Raw genomic sequence first — 23385 nt, 5'->3', positions numbered from 1 at the left:
TTTGGTAATTTAATCTTCCTCTAACTCAATTAACCGCCAATTCTTTGGTCACTTAATATAATTAGAGGGTTTAAGTTCAAATCCTAGTTTATAAGCCATACCAAAACCCTAAAAATCCAAAGATGATATGATTATATGTCACGTATCACATTAAATCTAGATAATTAGAGAGTTATGAGAATTCAATTTCAAGCTGTTATTCAAGTGATATAATTTTTTCAAGATTCAACAAGAAATCAAGTTAGAAAAGAGTTATTTTCCAATACACTCCAATCCGTAGGATGAAGAACGAAATAGATTCTTGAATATAAATCAATGCATGAATCAGAAGTAGAAACTAATAGTTATTAATTCATCCAAATAAACAGAGCTCCTAACCTTAACAATGGAGATTTAGTTGTTCATAATTCAGAGAAAACAAGGATTCAAAAATTCTGTAAAGTGCGGAATAGAAAAAGTGTGCCCACAGGGCTGAGATATCTTCTCTTTTATATCTGATCCTAATTGATTTAGAAATTAAATTCAAAAACCTAAATAATTAATATCTTTTTTAATTAAAAATAAATTAAAATATAATTTAAATACATGTGGGACCACATCCTGGGTGCAATTGGTGGCGCCATACTTGGATGGAGTGGCGCCTAACTTGAGCATCACTTGAGTTCATGGTGTTTGGCATGGGAGTCCTCGAGTTCAACTTAGTGAGTAAGTATGGCACCATACTTGAGATGGCTTGTGATGATGGCATTCAACTTGGCATTCCAGGCACTCTACTTGAGATTTGTGATGTATATGGCGCTGATCACGGTGCCAAACACTGTGATGTGGCGTTTGGCGCCACCTTATGCTCTAAATCCAGAGAATAAGCATAGACTATTTGAAAAGTTTTGGAAGTTAGCTTTCTAGTGTTGCTAGAACCAAATCATTTGGACCTCTATAGTTTAAGTTATGCTCGTTGGAGTGTGAAGAGGTCAGGGTTGACAATATCCACGAATTCTTTTTGCACTTGTCTTCAATTCTTGGTCTTTTCTCTTTTTCAAACTCTGCCAAACTTGTCTAAATGCTACCTATAATAAATCAAATAACAAAACAACTCAAAGTAGCATTCATGGTGGCTTAAAACACCTAAATCTCATAATAATGTAGCAAATTCACATGCAAATTACTAAGAAAAGATAATAGAGATGCTCATGCATCAAACTGCTAGTTTATGCGGTTCGGTTTAAAATGCAAATTCGCTTGGAGAGAAATCAATGTCAAATTGCTAAACCGACCAAAAATCAATTGGTCATATTGAATCAAGACTCATTTTTTTTAAAGAATAGAAGAAAAGATCCTCACCCAAAATGACCTCATTTGAGGTTGAGGGTTCTTTTTTTTTTTTTAAGCTGAATTTAAAATGGAAAAAGAAACGAATCTCCTCACTCTTACTTCTTTTTACTGCCACTCTCTCAAGTCTCAAAGAACAAAAATGACAAACCCTAAGTCAATCCTTCTCATCGCCTTGGTCCCGCTATCGTCCCTTCACCATCCGCGCTCTTCAATCTTAAACAATTCAAACTTAGAAATAGTTAAACAAAATAAATACTAAAGAAACCCCATAAAAGTGGGGGAACGATGACAATGGACTTGGAACGATGCAGCAACGACAGATTAGAACAACGAAAGGACGTGAGGTGAATTTGGAATAACATGGTCCGATATGGCACACTGCAGCAACGATAAATCTTTAACGATGCGGCAACAATAAATCTGCATTTTCTAGCCTCCTTGATAGAGAAATAAATCCTCTCAATTTTTTTCCTCAATTATTTGATAAAGTATGATATCTCACCTTACATTTTTTAAGTGAGGTCAAGAGAAAACATGTAAGAGAAGATATTAAATTGTGAGAAATCACACTTTACCAAATAAATAAAGCATAAAGATTGAAAGGATCCACTCTCCCCTGATAGTGCTCCATGTAGTGACACATCATGCTGCATTTCTTATGTGTGGTGTTATATGTGATGATATGAATACAATTTAGGATTAACACTTCAATTTATTATTTTATTTAGATTTAAGAGTCTTTATTTCTTTTTTTTTTTTCTTACCTTTTCTTTTATTTTCTCGAAAAATTTTACTTTTTTTTAGAACAAATGTTAATTTAATTTTTCTATCACTAAAGGATTAAGCTCTTCCCGTATTTTAGTGTATTTGTGGATTAGGCTATCGTTGATTTGTACGTTTTTTAACATTTATTTAATTTTTTTTGTTATTATGATAGATTATCTATGTTTAAAATATTAATATATTATATTTAATATAAATTAAATATATACTAAAAGTATATTTATGTTCATAACCAAAAAAAAATTAGGCATAAAAATATTATTAAATTGATAATATTAGATAATAATTTTTTTGCTTATATAATAACTTGTACTTATTTTTAAGATATTATATAGAATACATTTAATTTAAATTAAATATATATTGAAATTAAAAGAAATAGAATGCATCGGTTTTTTAAATAAAAATAAAATCTTAAAAATTAAGATATAATGAAACTAGTAAATATTTTGTTTGTTTGACTAATTAACTATTATAATATATAAATTTATAAGAATATGCTCCATAATGTATTTTATTAAGATATATAAATTAATAATTATTTGACATTTTTTTCGATCAAAAGAACATGCTCAATGTTATTATATTTTGTTAGAAATAAGAGACTAAATTAGAAAAAAGTATGGTGTATTATTGAGTGTATCACCAAAGGTACGGTATATATAGGTACTAGAAGAATCAAAGTAATAAAAGCATACAATCTTATAATTAATATACAGATATTCTATATAAATATAAATGATACTAATTAATCTAAACTGATTCTAATTTTTCTCTAATATTCCCCTCAAATTAAAATGGGAGTTAAGGATACCATCTTGAGTTTGGATACTAGAGTTCGAAAACGAGTAGGATGATGAGCATTCATGAAGATATCAGCAGTTTGATCCAGAGTTCCAACAGCGATGAGGATAACAACATCAATAAGGAGATGTTGCCGGAAAAAGTGACAATCAATCTCAATGTGTTTGGTGCGGTCATGAAACACATCATTATGCGCAATCTGAATAGCACTGCGATTGTCACAAAAAATATCGGTTGGGGATGACTGAGGAGCACCCAAGTCTGCGAGAAGCCAACGAATTGAGACAACCTCAGCAGTGGTAGCAGTGAGAGCACGGTATTCATCTTTTATGCTTGATCGAGCAGTGAATGTTTACTTCTTAGCTCGCCAAGAAATGAGAGCGTCGCCAAGAAACAAACAATAACAAGTAGTAGAACGATGATCAGTGGGATCACCAACCCAATCAGCATCTGAGTACGCCTAAAGAGATAAAGATGAATGGGCAGAAAAAATAAAGGCCATGAAATAGGGTGCCTTTGATGTAGCGGAGAATTCGAAGAACTGCCGCATAATGAGTAGTACGAGGAGCTGACAAGAACTGGCTAAGAACATGAACTGGATAGGCGATGTCTGGTTGGGTGATAGTCAAGTAGACGAGACCTCCAACTAACTGTTGATAAAGAGTAGGATTATCCAAAATAGTGCCATCCATAGGTGTAAATCGAACATTAGGCTCAAGGAGAGTAGATTCAGTGTGACTATCTGTAATCCTAGTGCGAGCAAGAAGATCTAAAGCATACTTAGTTTGAGAGAGATAAATACCATCATTTGTGGACATGACCTCGAGACCAAGAAAATAAATGAGAGAACCAAGATCTTTCATCCCAAATGTATGATGAAGGGAGGCTTTGAGATCAGAGATACCATCAACATCATCTCCAGTAATGATCATGTCATCAACATACAAAAGCAGAAGAACAACTCTACGTTCACTTTACGAATACAGAGAGCATTCTCATGAGGACTACAAGTGAAATCGAGATTGCATATAGCGGTTCTGAACTTGTCAAACAATTCACGAGGAGCTTGCTTAAGACCATAAAGTGCCTTGCGAAGGAGAGAAACTTTGCTAGAAGAACAAGGATAACGCAGAGGTGGTTTCATATAGACTTTCTTTTTCAAATCCCATTAAGAAATATATTCTTCACGTCTATTTGACTGAGAGACTATTTTTTTACCACAGCAATGGCAAGGAGAGCTCGAACATATGTGAGATGAGCAACAAGAACAAAACTCTCTTCATAGTCAATACCATACTCTTGCGTACAACCTTGAGCAACCTTCAAGTGTGTGCTTTTTCAAGTGCCTGAATTTCTTCCTGCATTACTTGCTGCTAGTTTGGATTTGTGGAGGCTTCTCTGAATGACTTAGGTTCATGTTGATGAAGAATAGTAGAAAAACAATGATAATCAAGAAGATGAGGAGGTGGATTTCTTACCCTAGAAGAACGAGTGGAAGGAGGAGGCATGACGGCAGGAGCAGGATCATCGTTCGGGCTGGAATCATTGGGAGATGGAGAAGGAAGAAGAGTAGGAGGCTATAGAGGTTGACTCAAGATAAAACATGTAGAATCATCACTAGGAAAAAGATCAACATTGAGGTTAGTGAAAAAAGGTGACTGAGTAGGAGGAATGGACTCAAAAGAGGAGAACCGAGAAAACATGTGATGCTCCCAGAATACAACATGACGAGATATATGAATACATTTAGAGAGAGGATCCCAACAATGATAATCCTTGTATTCAGTGCCATAACCAAGGAAACAACACATGCGAGCTCGAGGTTCAAGCTTACTATGTTCATGAGGCTAAAAAATAACAAAATAGACACAACTAAAAACTCGAAGAAAACCGTAATCTGGATAGGTATGATAAAGATGCTCAAAGGGAGTAACGTTACCAAGGACAAAAGAAGAAAGTCTATTGATAACATGAATAGCAGTAAAAACAGCTTCACCCCAAGTATGCTTAGGACACGAAGAAGAAAGAATCATTGCACGAACAGAGTCAAGAATGTGATGGTATTTGCGTTTAGCTCGTCCATTTTGTTGAGACGTACTAGGGCAAGAAAACTCAGACAAAGTACCTTGTTCTGTAAGAACGGTATTCTATAGCATTATCGCATAAAAATCCTTAATGACCTTGGAAAACTGAGTTTTAATCATAGTGGCAAAGTTAATATAAATCTGAGGTAGCTCATGGTGATTAGTCATCAAATAAACCCAAGTAAAGCATGAATAATCATCAATAAAAATGACAAAGTATTGAGCTCCTCCCATAGAAGTGGTGGGAGAAGGGCCCCAAACATTAGAATGGATAAGATCAAAAGGAGAGAAAGCAAGAGATGAATTATTGTGAAAAGATAAAGCAGGTTGTTTAGTAGTTTGACAAGAAATACAATCAAAAGACTCATTTTTAACCTGACCCAAAACACTCTGAGACACAAAAGGGCGCAATTTTTCTAAGGAGCTGTGGGCAAGATTGTGATGCCACAAGTGAAGGGTAGATGAAGAAGAAGCAGCACAGGAATTTGGCACAGGAGGAATATGAAGATTCTCGAGTTCAAACAACCTTCCGACCTTACGTCCAGTCCCGATGATTTGTCCCTTCCGACGATCCTGTACACGACAACCAGAAATATAAAAATTGACATCAAAACCGAGATCAACAAGTTAACCAACAGAAATAGATTGAAGTTCAATTTTGGAATATAATAAGTATCAGGGAGATTAAGAGTTGACTGGGAGATAGAACCCTTGTATGTCGTGTGCAAGAGGGAATCATTAGCAGTATTGGCAGAAGGTGCATTTGTAGTGGTAGACAAAGACAAGAAAGATGACGCAAAAGAGACATGTGATTAAAGCAACCAGAATCAAAATACCATTTAGAATTACCTAGAGGGGTCGAAAAAGCAGCATGAGTATTACCAGAGAGGGAGAGAAGATGCTTAAGAAGAGATGCAATCTCAGATAGAGAGACAAAAGACGGGTTGAGAGGAGCATAGGTGGTAGATTCAGTAGTAGCAGCAACAGCAGAAGCAAACACATTCTTGGAGAAGTTAGGATGATCAGGACGTGGTGGGCGAGTAGGACAAGCAGTAATAAAATGTCGCGAGAGCTTGTAATAATGGCATAACAGTTGTAGACAATTGTAGCTAATGTGACCTTTCTGTTGGCATTTGCGATATTCAACAGAAGGACAATCTGAGAAGAGGTGCCCATAACGGTTACAGTTTCGACAGAATTTACCGTTTCTATCTGTGGCAGCAAAACATCTGATTTTTCCAAAATAGTAGAGACAAATATCAAAGAGAGGAGAGAAAACTGCAAATTCAGGGCCGAAAATGAGAAAACAGATGGCAGAATTGAAAAGAGCTTACCAAAAAACCTAAAGAAGGGTCCCATTATCTGCCATGTCAGATGCCACATCAGCAGGAAAGGGCGACACATGGCAACGCGTGATAGGAGAAAGGAGACACGTCAATGCTGACACGAACAAGGAGGTGGTACGCGGGTTAGAGAGGCGAGTTGGGTCGAGTTCGACGCGGTCTGGAGCGGGTCTGTAGGTGTTGCTGGCTTCGACACATGGCGCTGTCTGGTGCCGTTGATACTAGGCGAAGGATCTAACGGTGCTGGAGATAGGAGAACTTGAAACGGACACCGGTCTTCAGGCGGCGCGTGAGGGCGCGTCTGGCGGCGGCAGGCGGCGAGTTTGGAGGCTTTGGAATCTTGACGACGAGACGAACACGGTGGTGGTGGCGGTGACAAATCAAAACGTTGAAAAAAGGTCAAAAAATGAGGGCAAAGAGCACTGTCGGAAGAGAAAAACAACGGGGCTATGAATGAATTTTCATGGGAAAAAAAAAAGAAAAAAGCTATGTTCTTGATACCATATTAGAAACAAGAGAATAAATTGAAAAAAAATATTGTATTATTGAGTGTGTCACCAAAGGTACAATACATAGGAGTATATATAGGTGCTAGAAGAATCAAAGTAATAAAAATATACAATCCTACAATTAATATATAAATATTCTATATAAATATAAATGATACTAATTGATCTAAATTGATTCTAATTATTTTCTAACATATTTAATTAAATCTTTCTATTTTTATGTACTTATTTACTATTTTATTATAAAATAGTTGAACCCACCCTATCATTTAACGGGTACTAAAATCAACGTGTCAATTATCAGAATAGTTTAGAACTCGAAATGGGATGAATATCCATTGTTAGAGTTAGATTATCCGTGGCTCTTGGTCTTTGAGGTGTTATCAGTGCTATTGAATCTGGTCTGTCTTCAAACTTACTGCCTCTCTTATCGGTACCGGATTTTTAAAAAGCTAGAAATAAGTAGTAAATCAATCGAACTCAGGATGGAAAGGGCTACATTTTTTTTTGGTCAGTGGATTGGACAACCCCTAATTCTAGATACCCAATGAATTAGACAACCCTCAATCTTAGGTATACAACACACCTACACACTCCTCACACTTTTACCACATTTGGCTGGTTCAAGATTTAAAATATAAAAGAAACAATAACCATGGATCTCTTACATGAGGAGTGGACTAATGAGTTATTTTTTCGTTTTTTGAACAGGACTAATGGGTTGGAGTTACTTTTGTTATCAAAGACTGATGGGTTCCTTACAGAGAGAATCCAATAATTTTTCCTAAACAAAAATAGTGAGCCCAATAATTATAAGCTAGGCTAACATACCAAACCCAAGTTGCAATAGCTTCCCAGATCAGACCCAAAAGACAAATAGTTGGGCTTCTCTTCATATATTAAAGCAACACCAGCTAAAAAATAAAAAATATTCAACTACCGAAATTATCCAAAAATAATATCACCTTGATGAGAAAAAACACCGAAAACGGCAGGAAATGATGACAAAATTATTTACCAAAAATCGAAATTAGTCAAACAGATCAGGCCTTTCAGGGGTATAAAGCAAACTTTTTTTTAATGAATAATTTTATTCTTTACATAATACTTTATAAGTAATTCTAAATTTGTAATATTTACTTCCTTATTTATGAATTTTAAATCTTTGAGGTATTTTGTGACACAGAAGAAAGAAAAACTTTGTGGAATTCAACAGAACAAAATTTCATTCGGTTCCATTTTTTATATAAAAAGAATGATAATATTATATCAAACTTTGCATGCATGCGAATGTTTATGTCGTCAACTTGTCATGTATGTCGAGTATAACCCGAAGATAAGATAATTAGCAACGAAAAAACCAGAAAACAATATATACATTTATTTATTTATTTAATGGTCTGACATTATATACCTTTTTACATCATATTGTGTCTTCTGTGTTCACATAAAAGAAGATTTTACGTTGGCCTAAAAAAATTAGACGCAAAAGCATGCACTCATTTTCACTAAAGATGATTCCTTCCCCATTTTGGGGATCCGAATTCAGATTCAGTTTTTTTTTTTTTAATTTTAATATTATTAATATTTGGTCTGACAAAATAAACATTCATAAATCAAATTGTTTGTTGATATATAAGAGGATTATTGTTGTGTTGCAAAGCATGGCTCATTTTCACAAAAGATGATTCTTTCCCCAATTTGGGGGGTCAGAAATTCAGAATTCAGATTCATCAGCTTTTGTTTTCTTATTGTTTTCCCTTTTTAATTATTATTATTATTTATTTGGTCTGACAAAAATAAACTTTTTTAAATCAAAGTTTGTGTGGAAATATAAGAAGCTAAGATGGTAGTGTTGCAAGTTGCAAAGCATGCATGCCTCATTTTCGGTAAAGATGATTCTTTCCCGTTTTTGGGGGAATCAGAATGAACATCTTTGTAGTGTTCTTCCACACGGGCACTAGGTTTTGACATGAATGAAGCCAACATAGCCAAAGTGTGCAACAGATCTTGTACTCCATGCCCACGCTTATGAATTGCCAAACTTTTGACCAACACACCAAGGACTCTATTATTCTCATAAATATTAACCACAATGCTTTGTTATAGTGTCAAATTTCACCTAAAAATAAGTGGTATTAAGTATTAACACGATAACGTTAGTTTTATTTCTAGTAAGTTCTAATATTCCAATTAGTGTTTTTTATACACGTCTTATGTTTCTTTCTGATAAAGATGTTTTGAACTTTTGATACATGTGCATAATTTATTGTTTTTGTCGGTTAGTTAATAATATTTAAAAGTATTGATTAAAAGTATAATGTTAAATTATTTGATTAACAAATTCTGACCAAAAAAAAAAAAATATTGAGTCATTGAATAAATTAAAAGTTTTTTCTATTATTAATCTCAATCAAGTTTTAAATTCGAAAATATTTATTGCATGATATTTTTTTTTTTTGGTTAAATAATAAAAATTTTTACCATTAAACCAAAATCTCGCATGATATATGGACTTAATATCTCGGTTCAATGTAACTCAATCAATGTAAGGCCAAAAATCTAACCCAACAGGCCCAAACATATATTGAATAAATTTTCCAATATATGTTTTTCCAGTCCTTATGAGATTATATGAATCCAAAAAAGTCCTTGTAATATTCCCCATTAAAACTTTGAATAGTTTTCTCTCTCTCTCTATTTTTATTTTGTTCAAATTTTGCATCCCCTATCTTCTCTATTCCAGGAACAATTAAAGGATATAATTTTTTTCTCTGGAGAATGTGTCCGGAGAGTATAAAGCAGAAAACAAGACATGCATTAAGCAATATAAGTATTATCATGGAACCTTGATAAGATTTGGGGTCGAATGAGATGAATATATTTGTTAATAAAAATGCTACGAGTATATTAAAAATTAATAATTAAATTAGTTCATGTATTTATATATAAAGATATGTATTATTTAATTTATTTTTAGTGTATTTTATATAAATAATTGATTTAGTGACTAGTTTTTAGTGTTGACGTAATATGGTTGTTTTTAAATTACGTATCATCACAATAAAAATTACATATTTTATACTTTAGTGTGTAGAACTTTCTATATTAATTAAGTATGAATTATATTAATTCTAATAATTTTGTTGATTTAATTTTATTTTGATACGTCAGCTACTAGACAAGTAAATTAGCGGAGTTGTTATTAATATTATTTGATCCGAGAAGATAAACCTTTTTAAATCAAATTGTGTTCATGGTTCATATATAAACAAGACATAAGGCAAGGGCCATTTTCAGTAAAGATGATTCGTTCCTGGTTTGGGGGATCAAGATTCAGATTCAATTGAACCTCCTTTTTGTAGTGTTCGTTCTTACCCATTACCTTTTGACAGTGATGAAGCCAACATCTCACGGGTTTGCCGAAATGTGCAACAGATCTTGTAGCCTATGCCCATGCTTATGTTCACATGTTCACAAATTGCACATGCCAAATTTGTGAAGGAACAACCCTATTATGGAAACAACAATAAGTGGTTCTAAGAAGATTACACAAATTGCTCTAATTAAAATCAAGTATTAGCATTGTATATGTATTAATTCATTGGTTAATATTAAATTCTTAAATAAAATTCTGAATTATGATAGATTAGTTCTTATCTTAGTGGATTGGAAGATAGCATGGGAAAAAGAAAAATTAAAGAGTTGGCTATGTCACAATACTTGAAAGAATTAATTAGTGTGTTTTTGCAATTGTATGACAAATTTTGGGTTGTGGAGAAATTATTGAGAAAATATTTAGTTTGTCCTGAAGTTACTTCTTCTAGTTTTAATTGTTTCAATTTAGTCCTTAAACTTTTCAAATTTTAATCATGTTAATTCCTGCAAGAATTTCCGTCACAGAGTCAATTAAAAAGTTTAGAGACTCAATTGAGACAATTAAAATTTTAAATACTAAATTGAGACTCGAATGTAATTTTAGGAACCAAACTGAATATTTTTTTTAGAAATTATTATTATTATTATTATTATTGACCATTGACAATAATGATGAGCTACTACTAATGTACTATTAGGTAGCGTTTGGTGGAGAGACAGAGACGGAAATACTGAGACTGAGAGACAGAGACTAAGAGACAGGGATTGAAATAAATCTCAGTATTCTGTTTGGTACAAAATGGGAGACAGGAATTGAAACAAGAATGAAACTCTAATTTAATTTGCACAAAGGGTAAAATTGAAATTATTTAATTGAAATAAAAGTATTTTAGGTATAAAATGTTATTAAAGTTTCAGTCTCAATCTCTAAAAATTTCAATCCCCTGTGTCCTTACTTTTTGGAGGTACTAAAATACTGAAATTTTAGAGACAGAGACAGAAATTTTAGTACCAATCTCTGAACTAACAAACACGATACTAAGTCTCAGTCTTTCAGTCTCTATCTCATCTCAGTACCTCAAAACAAACGCTACCTTGCTACTAACCTATAATAATTTTGGCTGTTGTTTGGTTAGTTATATAAAATATTTCAACCACAAATTAATGATTGATTCATACAAGCTGGAAGCAGATTAAAATTGTGGAACAAGAAAAAGGAATCACCCAACAGACCAACCAAATATGATGAAACCCTTCCTTCTATCTACCAGCAGTACCATAACACACAGACACAACCAGTATGCACATAATTTTGGTGGTTGTATTATATTATTACTAAACTATATACTATTTATCAATATCAAAATGAAAAGGACCCATCTCTATTTATAATCAATTCTGTGGGATAGATAGGAATAGCTTTATCTATCTACTTTATTCACCCTTTGGATTCTCCTTTTTGGCAAATTGTTGCCTTCTTTTTTTTTTTCCCCCATTTATTTTGTTTCATTTCCAACTAGTACAGTGGTACTTTTCTGTATAGAAATAAAAGCCAGATTTCCCTGTGTAACTTTTTTGATATTTCTAGAATAACATAAGGAATAAATTAATTGATCCATATGTGGTGTGGAAACGTTTTGCCTAAGAAAGGTAAAAAATGTGATGATTTCAGCAATGATGCTCATTATCATAGTTCCATGCCCTTTTGAAGAAAATAGAAATTATTATGTTATAATAGTTAAAAAAAGTGTATAACTTTATTTTCTTATAACTTTTAAAACCATATTTAACATAAGAGAAATTTTTCGATGGTATCTACAGAAATGAAATGTAAGTTAATTAAGGTGAAATTATCGAATGTATGTTGATAGAAGTGAGACTCATCTCATTATACATATATATTTTTTTGTGACTACATTTCATTATATTTGATTTTATTGAGTGAAATATAGACATGAGAAGTGGTCGTCATGAAAATTTATTGTTTTTAATTATTATTTAGTTATTAATTTAAGGGTTAACCATAAAAAATGTTCCCGAATTATTCAAACGCTGACAGAAATACACCCGACTTTTACTATCGACAAAAATATCTTTAAATAATTTAAAAACATAACAACAATACCCAACGGTAAATATATATTTTCAAAAAATTTCTTAGAGATTGAATTTTGATGTGATTTTTTATAAGAATAATTAAAAAATGAGATATTATTATTTTTAAAATTTGATATTTTTTTCTAAGTATATATTTTTTTGTGAGTTTTTAAAAGTATTATTAGTTGTTAACAAAAAAAATATATACACAACGAAAAATCACCAAATTTTAAGGATACTAATATCTTATTTTCTTAATCATGCTAGCAAAAAATTGTATCAAAATTCAATCTTTAATATATTTTTTGAAAAATACAAATTTAATGTTAGATAATCTTACAAAAAAACTAACATTAAATATGTATTTCTCAAAATATACATTAGAGATTGAATTTTGATGTAATTTTTTACAAGAATAATTAAAAAAATGAGATATTATTATTCTTAAAATTTGGTGATTTTTTGTTAAGTATATATTATTTTGTAATTTTTTAAAAGTATTATTGGTTGTTAACAAAAATAATTATAAAAAAATTATATACTTAAAAAAAATTATATACTTAACAAAAAATTACCAATTTTTATGTATAATAATATATTATTTTTATAATCATGCTTGCGAAAAATTACATCAAAATTCAATCTCTAAGGTATTTTTTGAAAATATATATTTACTGTTGGGTATTGTTGTTGTATTTTTAAATTATTTAAAGGCATTTTTGTCGATAGTAAAATTCAAATGTATTTTTGTCAGCGTTTGAATAATTCGAAAAAGTTTTCGATGGTTAACCCTTAATTTAATTTTTTTAGTTTAATAATCTAATATCATATATTTTTAAATATTAATAATTACCTAATAACTAAAAATAATAAATTTCGGTGAGTCTCTAATATTCTTCGTATATATCTTGATATAAAAATATGCACTTTATAAACACCGGGAGTGACTTTAATAAAATAAAACCAACCTGATAGAAAAAAAAAAAAAAAGAAGAATCATGGTTTCAAATTAAGATTAAATCAATAATTGAATCTTTGCATTTGCATGTCATAAAATCCTATGACCTATTCATACATCTAACATCTCTATCTCACAAAATTAAAAAAGAAAGAAAGAAAACTAAGAAAAGAATCCTAATATAGTTGCTGCAAGTTGCAAACACAAGGAAAAAAGAAAAAAAAAAAAAAAAGGAAAGGAAAATTTGCTTATGAGTCCAAAAGAACAGGTAGCACGGAACTTCTGGATCTGCCACTTCCATATCCAAATGAAAAGAATGATCTCTTAGCTCTTCCACTTGCACTTCCACCACTGCAGCCTTCAATGGTGTTGTTGTGCTGCTGCTGCTGTTGTTGTTGCTGCTGCTTCAAAGCTTCTTGAACTGCCAAATAGAATTTCCTATCCCCTGAAGAATCCATAGAGAAAGATCTTCTGATTGGTTGCACTGAAAAGTTCTCATCTTTATTGCCTCTCATGTCAATGCACTCATCCCCCATGCTTGTCACTTTCTTCAGCTTCATTCCTTTCTTCCTTGGTGAAGAACTAACAACAGAACATGTTCTTGGTAATGGTGATGATTCCAAACCACGAACACGCTCATCACCCAATTCAATAACAACAAAGTCTTCATCTTCAATCAATTGTTGTGGTGATGAAGATGAAGAAGAAGAAGAAGGAGGAGGAGAAGAAGAAGTTGTTGGAGGCGTTAGAAGCTGATGAATGCTGAACCTACTTGTTAAAGAAATGCTTGTCCTACAAAGAGGGCAATTTGCATTGTTCTGAAGCCAAACATCAATGCAATCAATGTGAAAAACATGGCTACAATTTGGAATAATCCTTAGCTTGTCATGTTCTTGAAATTCATTCAAACAAACCGCGCATTCGCAGCTGCTGTGCTGCGAATTCTTGTATCCAATCACCGGAATTAGCCTTATAACCGCCTCGTCCAGCCCCCGAGGCTCTGCTTGTATTCCGCTTGAGTATACTGCTAAGGCTGGATCGTCGCCGCCGCGGCGCCTTCTGGAAGGAGAGAACCGCCGCAAGATATCGATTCGGTGCCAATTGAGGCAGCATTTGATGACAAAGATGTAGTAGCTTACTAGCAAGAACGCTGTGGCCATTATTCCTATTATGGCAATTGCTATGATTGGAAAGCTTGTTCCTGAAGATGAATGCGCATGATCAGTCCCTGGATTTGGAGAAATAGATTCTGACTCTGACAATGACACATAAATCATGTGTCTTCTCATTACAAGATCCATATTCAGATTCAGATGTTAGTAGAGAGAATGCAGGGTAATGTGTTCTTCTTCTTCTCTCAGATCTTGAACATTAAAACACGACATTAATTAATAGGTAGCATACATACCCCACCAATGGAAAGTGTTTAGAGGGAAAAGAAATGGCTCTTTCCTAGAAAATGTGTAGCATTTGTACCTATGATTTATAGCCTTATAGGCCAATGGATTTTGGTCAAGTAGCTAGTGAGGGAAAGAAAGAAAGAAAGAATATGAGTAAGGACTAAATTAATGGTTCAAGTACGTGGTTGTTGTTCAACTAGAAAGAAAGAAGAAGAAGAAGAACCTGATTTTGATTCAATAGAAGAGAAAAAAAAAAATGGAGGATTCAGGAGTATGTGGAGAAGGGAGAAGAAAAGCGAAACCCAGGTGGTATATAAATGAGGGTGGTGATGAGGGGGGGACAAGAAATTAAAGGGCTTATTAATTAAGAATCATGAAAAAAAAATATGATTTTTTTGTTTATTTAATTAATTAAGGTTGGAGGGTGGGTCTTATTAGACCAGAGAACGTAGTTGGTGAATTTCTGAGGAAGGGTTTGGCTAGCTAGAAATATTGTTGAAGTGTCTCGGTCACACACTCACACTTGGAATATTTTATTTTATTATGTGACATACATAATATGGAGTAGTATGGTCCAATTAAAATATTGGAGAATTTATACAGTGGGTGGCGGTCCAGCAAGAATGGTAGTGGTTAGCGTTTACACAATAATGGCCAAGGCCTAACCAATGTACCATGTGGTTATTGCCATTACCTCATAAATGTATATTGAATTATAAAATACCTTTTGTCTTCGTCACTGCTACTAGAGAATGCATATTTTTTAATAAAAATTTAACTCAATAAATTGTAGTCACCTTTTCAGTGTAAATATTTTTCATTGTCAAGTCAAGACCCAACATAAAATCACTGAATAAAATGGCAAAGCTTAGTATATCTTAATTCGGTGTAGCATTTTTAAATTTATATATTGAAATCTAAATATGAACTTTGTGGTCCAATGCATAATAATTATTCTAATATCTGAGTGATTTACAATTTCACATTATTAACTATTGATGAGGAGCGGATAACATAAATGATCCCATTGAAGGGCATAACCTATTTTGAAGGGCAAAATCAGTCACAGTACATTTTCAAATGAATAAGAGGGTAGCAATGTTGGCTCAAATACTAACATATACAGATATGCTCACGTGTGACATGATGGAAATAAATTGGAGTTTTGGATATGAAAAAAGAAAAAGAAAAAGATAGTCACGATTATTATCACTAGCAAGTCAATCCTGTAAATGTTTTATACTTTTATTCTGTGTTTATTATGATGACCCATGGAGTAAAACTATGTAAACGCTTGAAGAATAATTAAGTAATCAAAGGTGAATAGTTTAGAAATAAAAAGAATCATAAAAAAAATAAAAAATAAAAGTGAGGCCAGTTTAGGACGAGACTATGCGGTAAAAGAAGGGATATAGAGTTCGAAGACGAAGTTATTGTGAGTATATTAGATTTATTTGATTGGTGTATTTGTGAGCTATTATTTTGGACTATTGGGGAGAGTTTTTGTCCAATTTAAAATTTTAAAATAATAAATTAATAAATTTTTTATTTTATAAACTTCTCATTCTTTTTTATTTTTTGTTATATGAGACTAACTTCGTATACTTCTAACACTTGCAATATTAACAATTATTACTTGTGTTATACTACTAGTTTGTGTTTTGTGTTTTTCTATTGTTTTTGTAGGTCTTGAGCCAAAATCCTCTCCACTCTATTTGAGTGGTTGAGTCTTTTTTCTCAAATGATAAAAAAAAAGGGTAAAATTATGTAGTGTGTGTGACCCCTGCATATTATGGATGAATGAAGATAAATTGTCCCCACAAGGGAAAAGAACACTTGGAATAGAGCCAATGATCATAACATTAATGATGGTTTTTCTAAGGCTTTAATGATCCACGGGTCATAAATTCAAAAAGCTCCAAAGCCATCATTAACTTAAATAATACTACTAAATTGCTAGAGTAGGATTTAGTCTATAAAGGTGAAAATTAATTACAAGAAGAAAAAAAAGTTATGATAATTAACCCAACATAGTAATATAATTGAAGACCCAAATGATCTAATTATTCATTCATCTAATCCAATCCAATAATATGCTAAAAATCAATTTTGTCATCCACTCAATTTGGTGAGGTATCATGTTTCTGATTAAAGTGTGTTTTACTTTAGGCCATTATATTCAGCAATAAATTCATTACTATCTTCTTTCATTTAGTTAATTTATGCACATAAATTCGTTTTATATGTTTATTTAATTGATGATTTTCATCCACGAATTAGTACACTTGTAAGCAATAATAATGAAGGAGCATTGAGCTTCCAATCATATAGTACACTCTCTCAATCATAAAAAACCAAAATTAAAAATTAAAAGAAAAAAAATTGAGAACCCCACATGCAGGTGCAGCCCAGAATTGAAATATTGAATCCTTAATCAAAGGGCGTGACCGTTGATAAAAGGTGTTTGACTCTGATCAATATTTGGCATCTGCACAGCATTTTTGCCCTTTTGCCACCACCGCCTATCTTGTTTGAAAAGCCATGGCCACAAAATGGAGTATTAAAGGATAAAATATTGTAGTGGGGTCTCTTGATTTATACTCATGAAAACAGTGCTTTGTAGCAAAGTCAAATCCGTGTGCAGTGCTACATGTAAATAGATACTATGTTTATTTGTTATTACTATTAGTGTATTACCGTTCACACTCTAATTATAGACATATTTTTTTATTGTTAAATAAAATAAAAAACTTTTAAATGTACTGATATATTAATATTTTAATAATTTTTAATTATTAATTTTAATTATAAAAATATATATAATATAAAAGAACCACAATTAAAATTTATTAAAATATTAGTATACCGATATATTTAAAAAAATTTAATAAAATAACATACCATTTATTATATGTGAATCTTATACTTTACTTAATAATAATAATAATAAAATAAAAATAGTCAAAATACAAATATATATATTTTTAATAAGAGATATTAAAAATAGTAGAGGACCGACAGAACAAGAGCACATATATTTTTAATTGGCTTGTTGACACATGAAAAGAGACCAATTAAGTAGTGATCAACGTAGGTAAGAAAAATAAAAAATATTATTTATATGCTAAATTCAATCTTTATATATTTGTGTATAGCCAATGAGTAATAGCTTAAATGGCATAAATTCCTCATACTCATCTAAGAAGTTGCGGGTTCGAGTCTTCATATCTTTAGAAAAAATATATTTGTGTATAAAATTATAAATATATAATTTAATTTATTTTAAATTTATGTTTTAAGATTTAAATTTATATTTTATTATTTTAAAATATATTTTATATTAATAATTTATTTTGATGACTGATTTAATTGAACACATCTAGCATAATTGCAGAAAAATACATATACAGTGAGCACTTTGATATGGGAGTTTTCAAAAAGTGTTTCACACATTAGTCAAAGTGTGAGTAGGGCCTCTTATGGCGTTTTCCAGAAGAAACATCCCACAACTTTTGGACTAAAATTTCCAACCCCTTTGAAAAATGGAAAATCTCAGTCACTTTCCATACTTGATAATACTAGCAGTCTAGCAAATATAGAACCAAAACTATATAAGTCAATAAATGCTTGTTCCTTCTTTTTAAATAAATTATTAATATAAGATGATATTCTTCTTATTCTTCGACAAAATCTTAATTATATCTTTTCCCAGTATATAGCACTTCTCCTTTAGATTCTTATTAAAAAGCAATTAAGTCCACAACTCAATCATTAAATCAATTTCTCTATATCTCATTTGAAATTAAATTAAAGTCGTGTGTTTGACACTCATTTCCTCATAGAGAAAAAATTTGACTATAAACGCACAAAATATACGTTCCAACTTATAAAAAGAGAAAAGAAAAGATTAAGAATCAATTTTCAATTAATATTTTAATTTCTTTTCTTTAAATTTTTTTTAATCTTTATTCATTAACTATTTTATAATTATTTTTTTGTTAAAAAAAGTTACTTTCCTACAAAGGCTACTTTTTATAGAAATAAAAAAAAATATGTATAATCCCGTATAATAGTTAGTTGGTATATATTTTTTAATATATATACTTTTTTTTAAAAAGATTTTAATTAATGTTACGGATCCGGTCCACGGATCCATGACCCGGGATCAAACCCAAACTCGGTTGTCCGGGTTCAACCCGCCTCGCTCCTCTAGAAGGCCCGAAACCGGCCCTCTAAAGACTCCCAACAAACTTTCGAATTCAAACGTCTCCCTTATCTTAGCTAAGCAAGATAAGATAAGATAACTACCGCTACCTATAAATAGAGGACCCAGGTCCCTCCAGGTATTCATTCATTCCTCACATCATACACCTCTCAGATCCATTCTGACTTGAGCGTCGGAGTGTTTTTGCAGGTACCTCCCCCCATTGCTCCAGTCAAACGACCCGGCATCCGCCTCAACCCTCAAGTTCCCGATCCATCCCTCAACACGTACCAGAGACATCTTGTACATTGGCGCCGTCTGTGGGGAACAACGCCGGTTGAGTCAGAATGGCGGACGAACTGGAAGATCATTCCGTCAGTCACCAAGACGACTCCAGAACACAGAACCCTACCCCAGAACACCAAGGAACCATGCCCCACGGAAGGATAGCAAGCGCCGTCCATAACAAAGAAGACGCCACTATCATCACAAAAACCCGGAATCCCGAGATACCGGAAAACAGGTCAGCCCAAATAATCCAAGAACTCTGCCACCGAGTCCAGGAACTCGAAGGCCGGATTGCCACCAAGGAAAAACACAGCATCGAAGACGGAAGTCACGCGACCTCCAATTCCAGATCCTGCCTCGGCAGGTCGCCAGAACGGCGACACGCCAAAAGACATGATAGAAGCACCTCGCGCAACCAAAAACACGGCAGGTCGCCAGAATGGCGACACGCCAAAAGATACAACCGTAGTATCTCCCGCGACCCCGTTCACACGGATGAGGACCGACGACACCGAGAAACCAAGCGCACGAGAAACGACCACACAATAATGGGAGCTACTCCCTTCACAGAAAGGATCTTAAAAGCAAAACTCCCCAAAGGTTTCGATAAACCCACGGACATGAAGTATGACGGGACCAAAGATCCCCAAGAACATCTAACGGCCTTCGAAGACAGAATGAACCTAGAAGGGGCCGCCGACGCAGTCCGGTGCAGAGCTTTTCCGGTAACCCTAGCGGGGCCGGCAATCAAATGGTTCAACGCCCTCCCAAACGGATCCATAACCAACTTCCACGACATCTCGCGAAAGTTCATGGCCCAATTTACAACCAAAATCACTAAAGCTAAACACCCCATCAGCCTACTAGGGGTCACACAGAAACAAGACGAATCCACAAGAAAATACCTCGACCGCTTCAATGATGAATGCCTAACGGTCGACGGACTCACGGATTTTGTCGCAAGCCTCTGTTTAACCAACGGTCTCATGAACGAAGATTTTCGCAAACACCTCACTACCAAACCAGTTTGGACCATGCACGAGATCCAGAACGTCGCCAGAGATTACATCAACGACGAGGAGGTTAGCCAGGTCGTCGCCGCCAATAAACGGTAACACAGCAATGCCCAACACGGCAACACGGCGCCCCGACACAACCCACCGCCTAGAGAAAATCAGAGGGACCACCCTAAACCAACAAGCACGAACCGACCGCCCAGAATCAACAAGTTCTCTAATTACACACCCTTAACAGCCCCAATTACCGAGATATATCACCAGATAGCGGATCAAGGTATTATCCCAAAAGCCCGGCAACTCAAAGAAAGAACGAGTGGCAACAAAACCCTTTACTGCGACTACCACCGAGGTTACGGGCACAGAACACAAGACTGTTTTGACCTTAAAGACGCCCTCGAACAAGCCATAAGAGACGGCAAGCTCCCAGAGTTCACCAAAATCATCAGAGAACCAAAACGCGCGGCAATAGACAGGTCGCCAGAAAGAGAAGGACGCAACCCGAGAACGCAAAAATAACCCCCCAGGGAAAGTCCGGAAGACGACCTAACCATAATAGTAAACGTCATCACAGGCAAAGATGTGTCAGGCAAGTCGAAATCAACACTAAAAAAGGACCTCAAAGTCCTGGCCGTCAGAGACCAAGCTCCAATCACCACGGCCGACAAAATGATAACTTTCTTATCCGAGGACTGCCAGCACGGCACCTCAGCCGAAGACGCACCTTTCGTCATCTCAGCGAGAATCGGAACGGGACTAGTTCGAAGAATACTGGTGGACACCGGCGCAGACTCCAACATCCTTTTCCGAGGAGCCTTCGACAAGCTCGGACTCCGCAACGAAAATCTCCAAACACACCGCAACGGTGTCACGGGACTTGGGGACAACTTTCTCAAACTAGACGGCTTCATCACCCTCCCCTCACCATAGGAACATGCAACCAAAGAATGACAATTCTATCCGAATTCGTGGTCCTAAAAGACTCCACCGCCTACAACGTCATCCTCGGAAGAAAAACAATCAATGACTTCTCTGCCATCATCTTCACCAAATACATTCTAATGAAATTCATAACGGAAGACGGCTCCGTCGGGACTATCCACGGAGACCGGGAAGTCGCGGCAGAATATGACAACACCAGCCTGGCCTTACGGAAAAAGTCCCGCGACGCGGCTGGAATATTCCTAGCCGACCTGGACGCCTGACAAGACGGCCAACCTAGGCCAGAACCAGAAGGCGACATGGAAAAACTACAAGTAGGGCGAACCAAAGACGAATACACCTTCATCAACAGGAACCTCCCATACGACCTTAAAGAAGACCTCTCCCAATTCCTAAAACAAAATAGAGACTTGTTCGCTTTCACACCAGCCGACATGCCTGGGATTGACCCCGACTTAATGTCTCACCGGTTAGCCGTGGACCCCAACGCCAAACCCGTAGCACAGAGGAGACGAAAAATATCATCAGACCGGGCAGCCGAAGTCAAAAGACAAGTAAAAGCCCTACTCGAAGCAAACTTCATCAGAGAACTACCCTACACAACGTGGTTAGCAAACGTCGTGCTAGTAAAAACAGGCCAACGGGAAGTGGCGAATGTGCGTCGACTACACGGACCTCAACAAAGCCTGTCCAAAAGACGCCTTTCCCCTACCAAACATAGACGGATTGGTAGACGCCGCGTCCGGCCACCGATACCTTAGCTTCATGGACGCATACTCCGGCTACAATCAAATACCGATGCACCGACCCGACGAGGAAAAAACAACATTCATCACCCCCGACGGAACGTACTGCTACACAGTCATGCCTTTCGGCCTAAAGAACGCCGGAGCCACCTACCAAAGACTAGTCAACAAGATATTCCAGAACCTCTCCGGGTCCAAATTAGAAGTCTACATCGACGACATGCTTGCCAAAACCGAATCAGGCGAGCAACTCATCAGTGACCTCAGACTCATAATGAACACACTACGAAAGCATCGAATGTGGCTCAACCCAACAAAATGCGCCTTCGGAATGGAGGCAGGAAAGTTCCTCGGCTTCATGATCACGCAACGCGGAGTCGAAGTAACCTGGAGAAATGTCGTGCCATCCTCGATATGACAAACCCAAAAAACCTTCACGACATCCAAAAGCTTACTGGCCGGCTCACAGCATTATCTCGTTTCCTCGGAGCATCAGCACAAAAAGCAATCCCCTTCTTCAAACTAATGAAGAAAGGAGCCCCCTTCAGATGGGAAACAAAATGCGAGGAAGCATTCCAACACTTCAAAAGGGTCCTAGCAGAACCACCAATTCTCGCCAAACCCCAAACAGGGGAGACCCTCTACTTATACCTTTCCATAACGGAAGAGGCACTCGCAGCAGCACTCATCCGCGAAAGCGAGAAAAAAGAATAAAAGCCCATATACTTCATAAGCAAGGTCCTACAAGACACAGAAACTCGCTACTCACGCCTAGAAAAGCTAGCCTTCGCGCTCCTCACGGCCTCCCAGCGCTTACGACAATATTTTCAAGCGCATCCCGTAACGGTCCGGACCGACCAAGCGGTCAAACAAGTACTACAAAAGCCCGACCCAGCAGGAAGAATGCTAGCATGGTCCATCGAGCTGTCCCAGTTCCAAATCAAGTTCGAGTCCCGAAACGCAATCAAAGCACAAGCCATGGCCGACTTCATCGCCGAGATGACTCCGGGAAACCCCACTCCCGAGTCATGGAAGCTGCACGTCGACGGCTCATCAAACGTCACCTCCGGAGGTGCCGAGGTCATACTCGAAAGCCAAAACAAGGTCGTAATCGAATAGTCAATACGATACGAATTCCCAGTTTCTAATAATCAAGTAGAATATGAGGCTCTCCTGGCAGGCCTAGCCCTAGCCAAGGACGTCGGAGCAAAAGTCCTGGAAGTAAGCACCGATTCACAGGTAGTCAGCTCCCAAATCAACGGAGACTACCAGACGCAAGACCCTTTACTCCAACAATACCTCGCCAAGGTGAACGAACTGAAAGAAGGGTTCAACCACATCACCATACGGCACATTCCCAGAGAACAAAATACCAGAGCAGATCTCCTCTCCAAACTAGCCAGCACCAAACCAGGACACGACAATAAATCGCTAATTCAGGAAGTCGTTAAATCACCGTCCATATCCACAACGGCTGATGCTTGCCTGACACTCTCCAGCC

At 35.4% G+C, this 23385-nt stretch overlaps 1 protein-coding gene across 1 annotated transcript; it reads right to left on the bottom strand.

The window, feature by feature from the left end:
- Positions 1–13332: 13332 nt before the first annotated feature.
- On the bottom strand, positions 13333–15232 carry LOC112778754 (RING-H2 finger protein ATL16). The gene has a single exon (XM_025823043.3). The coding sequence runs from the start codon at positions 14587–14589 to the stop codon at positions 13537–13539; it is 1053 nt and encodes a 350-aa protein (XP_025678828.1). The 5' UTR covers positions 14590–15232; the 3' UTR covers positions 13333–13536.
- Between the last annotated feature and the right edge of the window lie 8153 nt (positions 15233–23385).

This window comes from Arachis hypogaea, chromosome 19 (genome assembly GCF_003086295.3).
Source record: "Arachis hypogaea cultivar Tifrunner chromosome 19, arahy.Tifrunner.gnm2.J5K5, whole genome shotgun sequence".
NCBI classification, from domain to species: Eukaryota; Viridiplantae; Streptophyta; class Magnoliopsida; order Fabales; family Fabaceae; genus Arachis; species Arachis hypogaea.
Note: the sequence above shows the minus strand (reverse complement) of the source record. Positions and strands in the feature narration are given on the sequence as shown.

Coding starts and splice junctions, on each gene's coding strand:
- LOC112778754 (XM_025823043.3), bottom strand. CDS start 14,589: ATGGATCTTGTAATGAGAAGACACATGATTTATGTGTCATTGTCAGAG.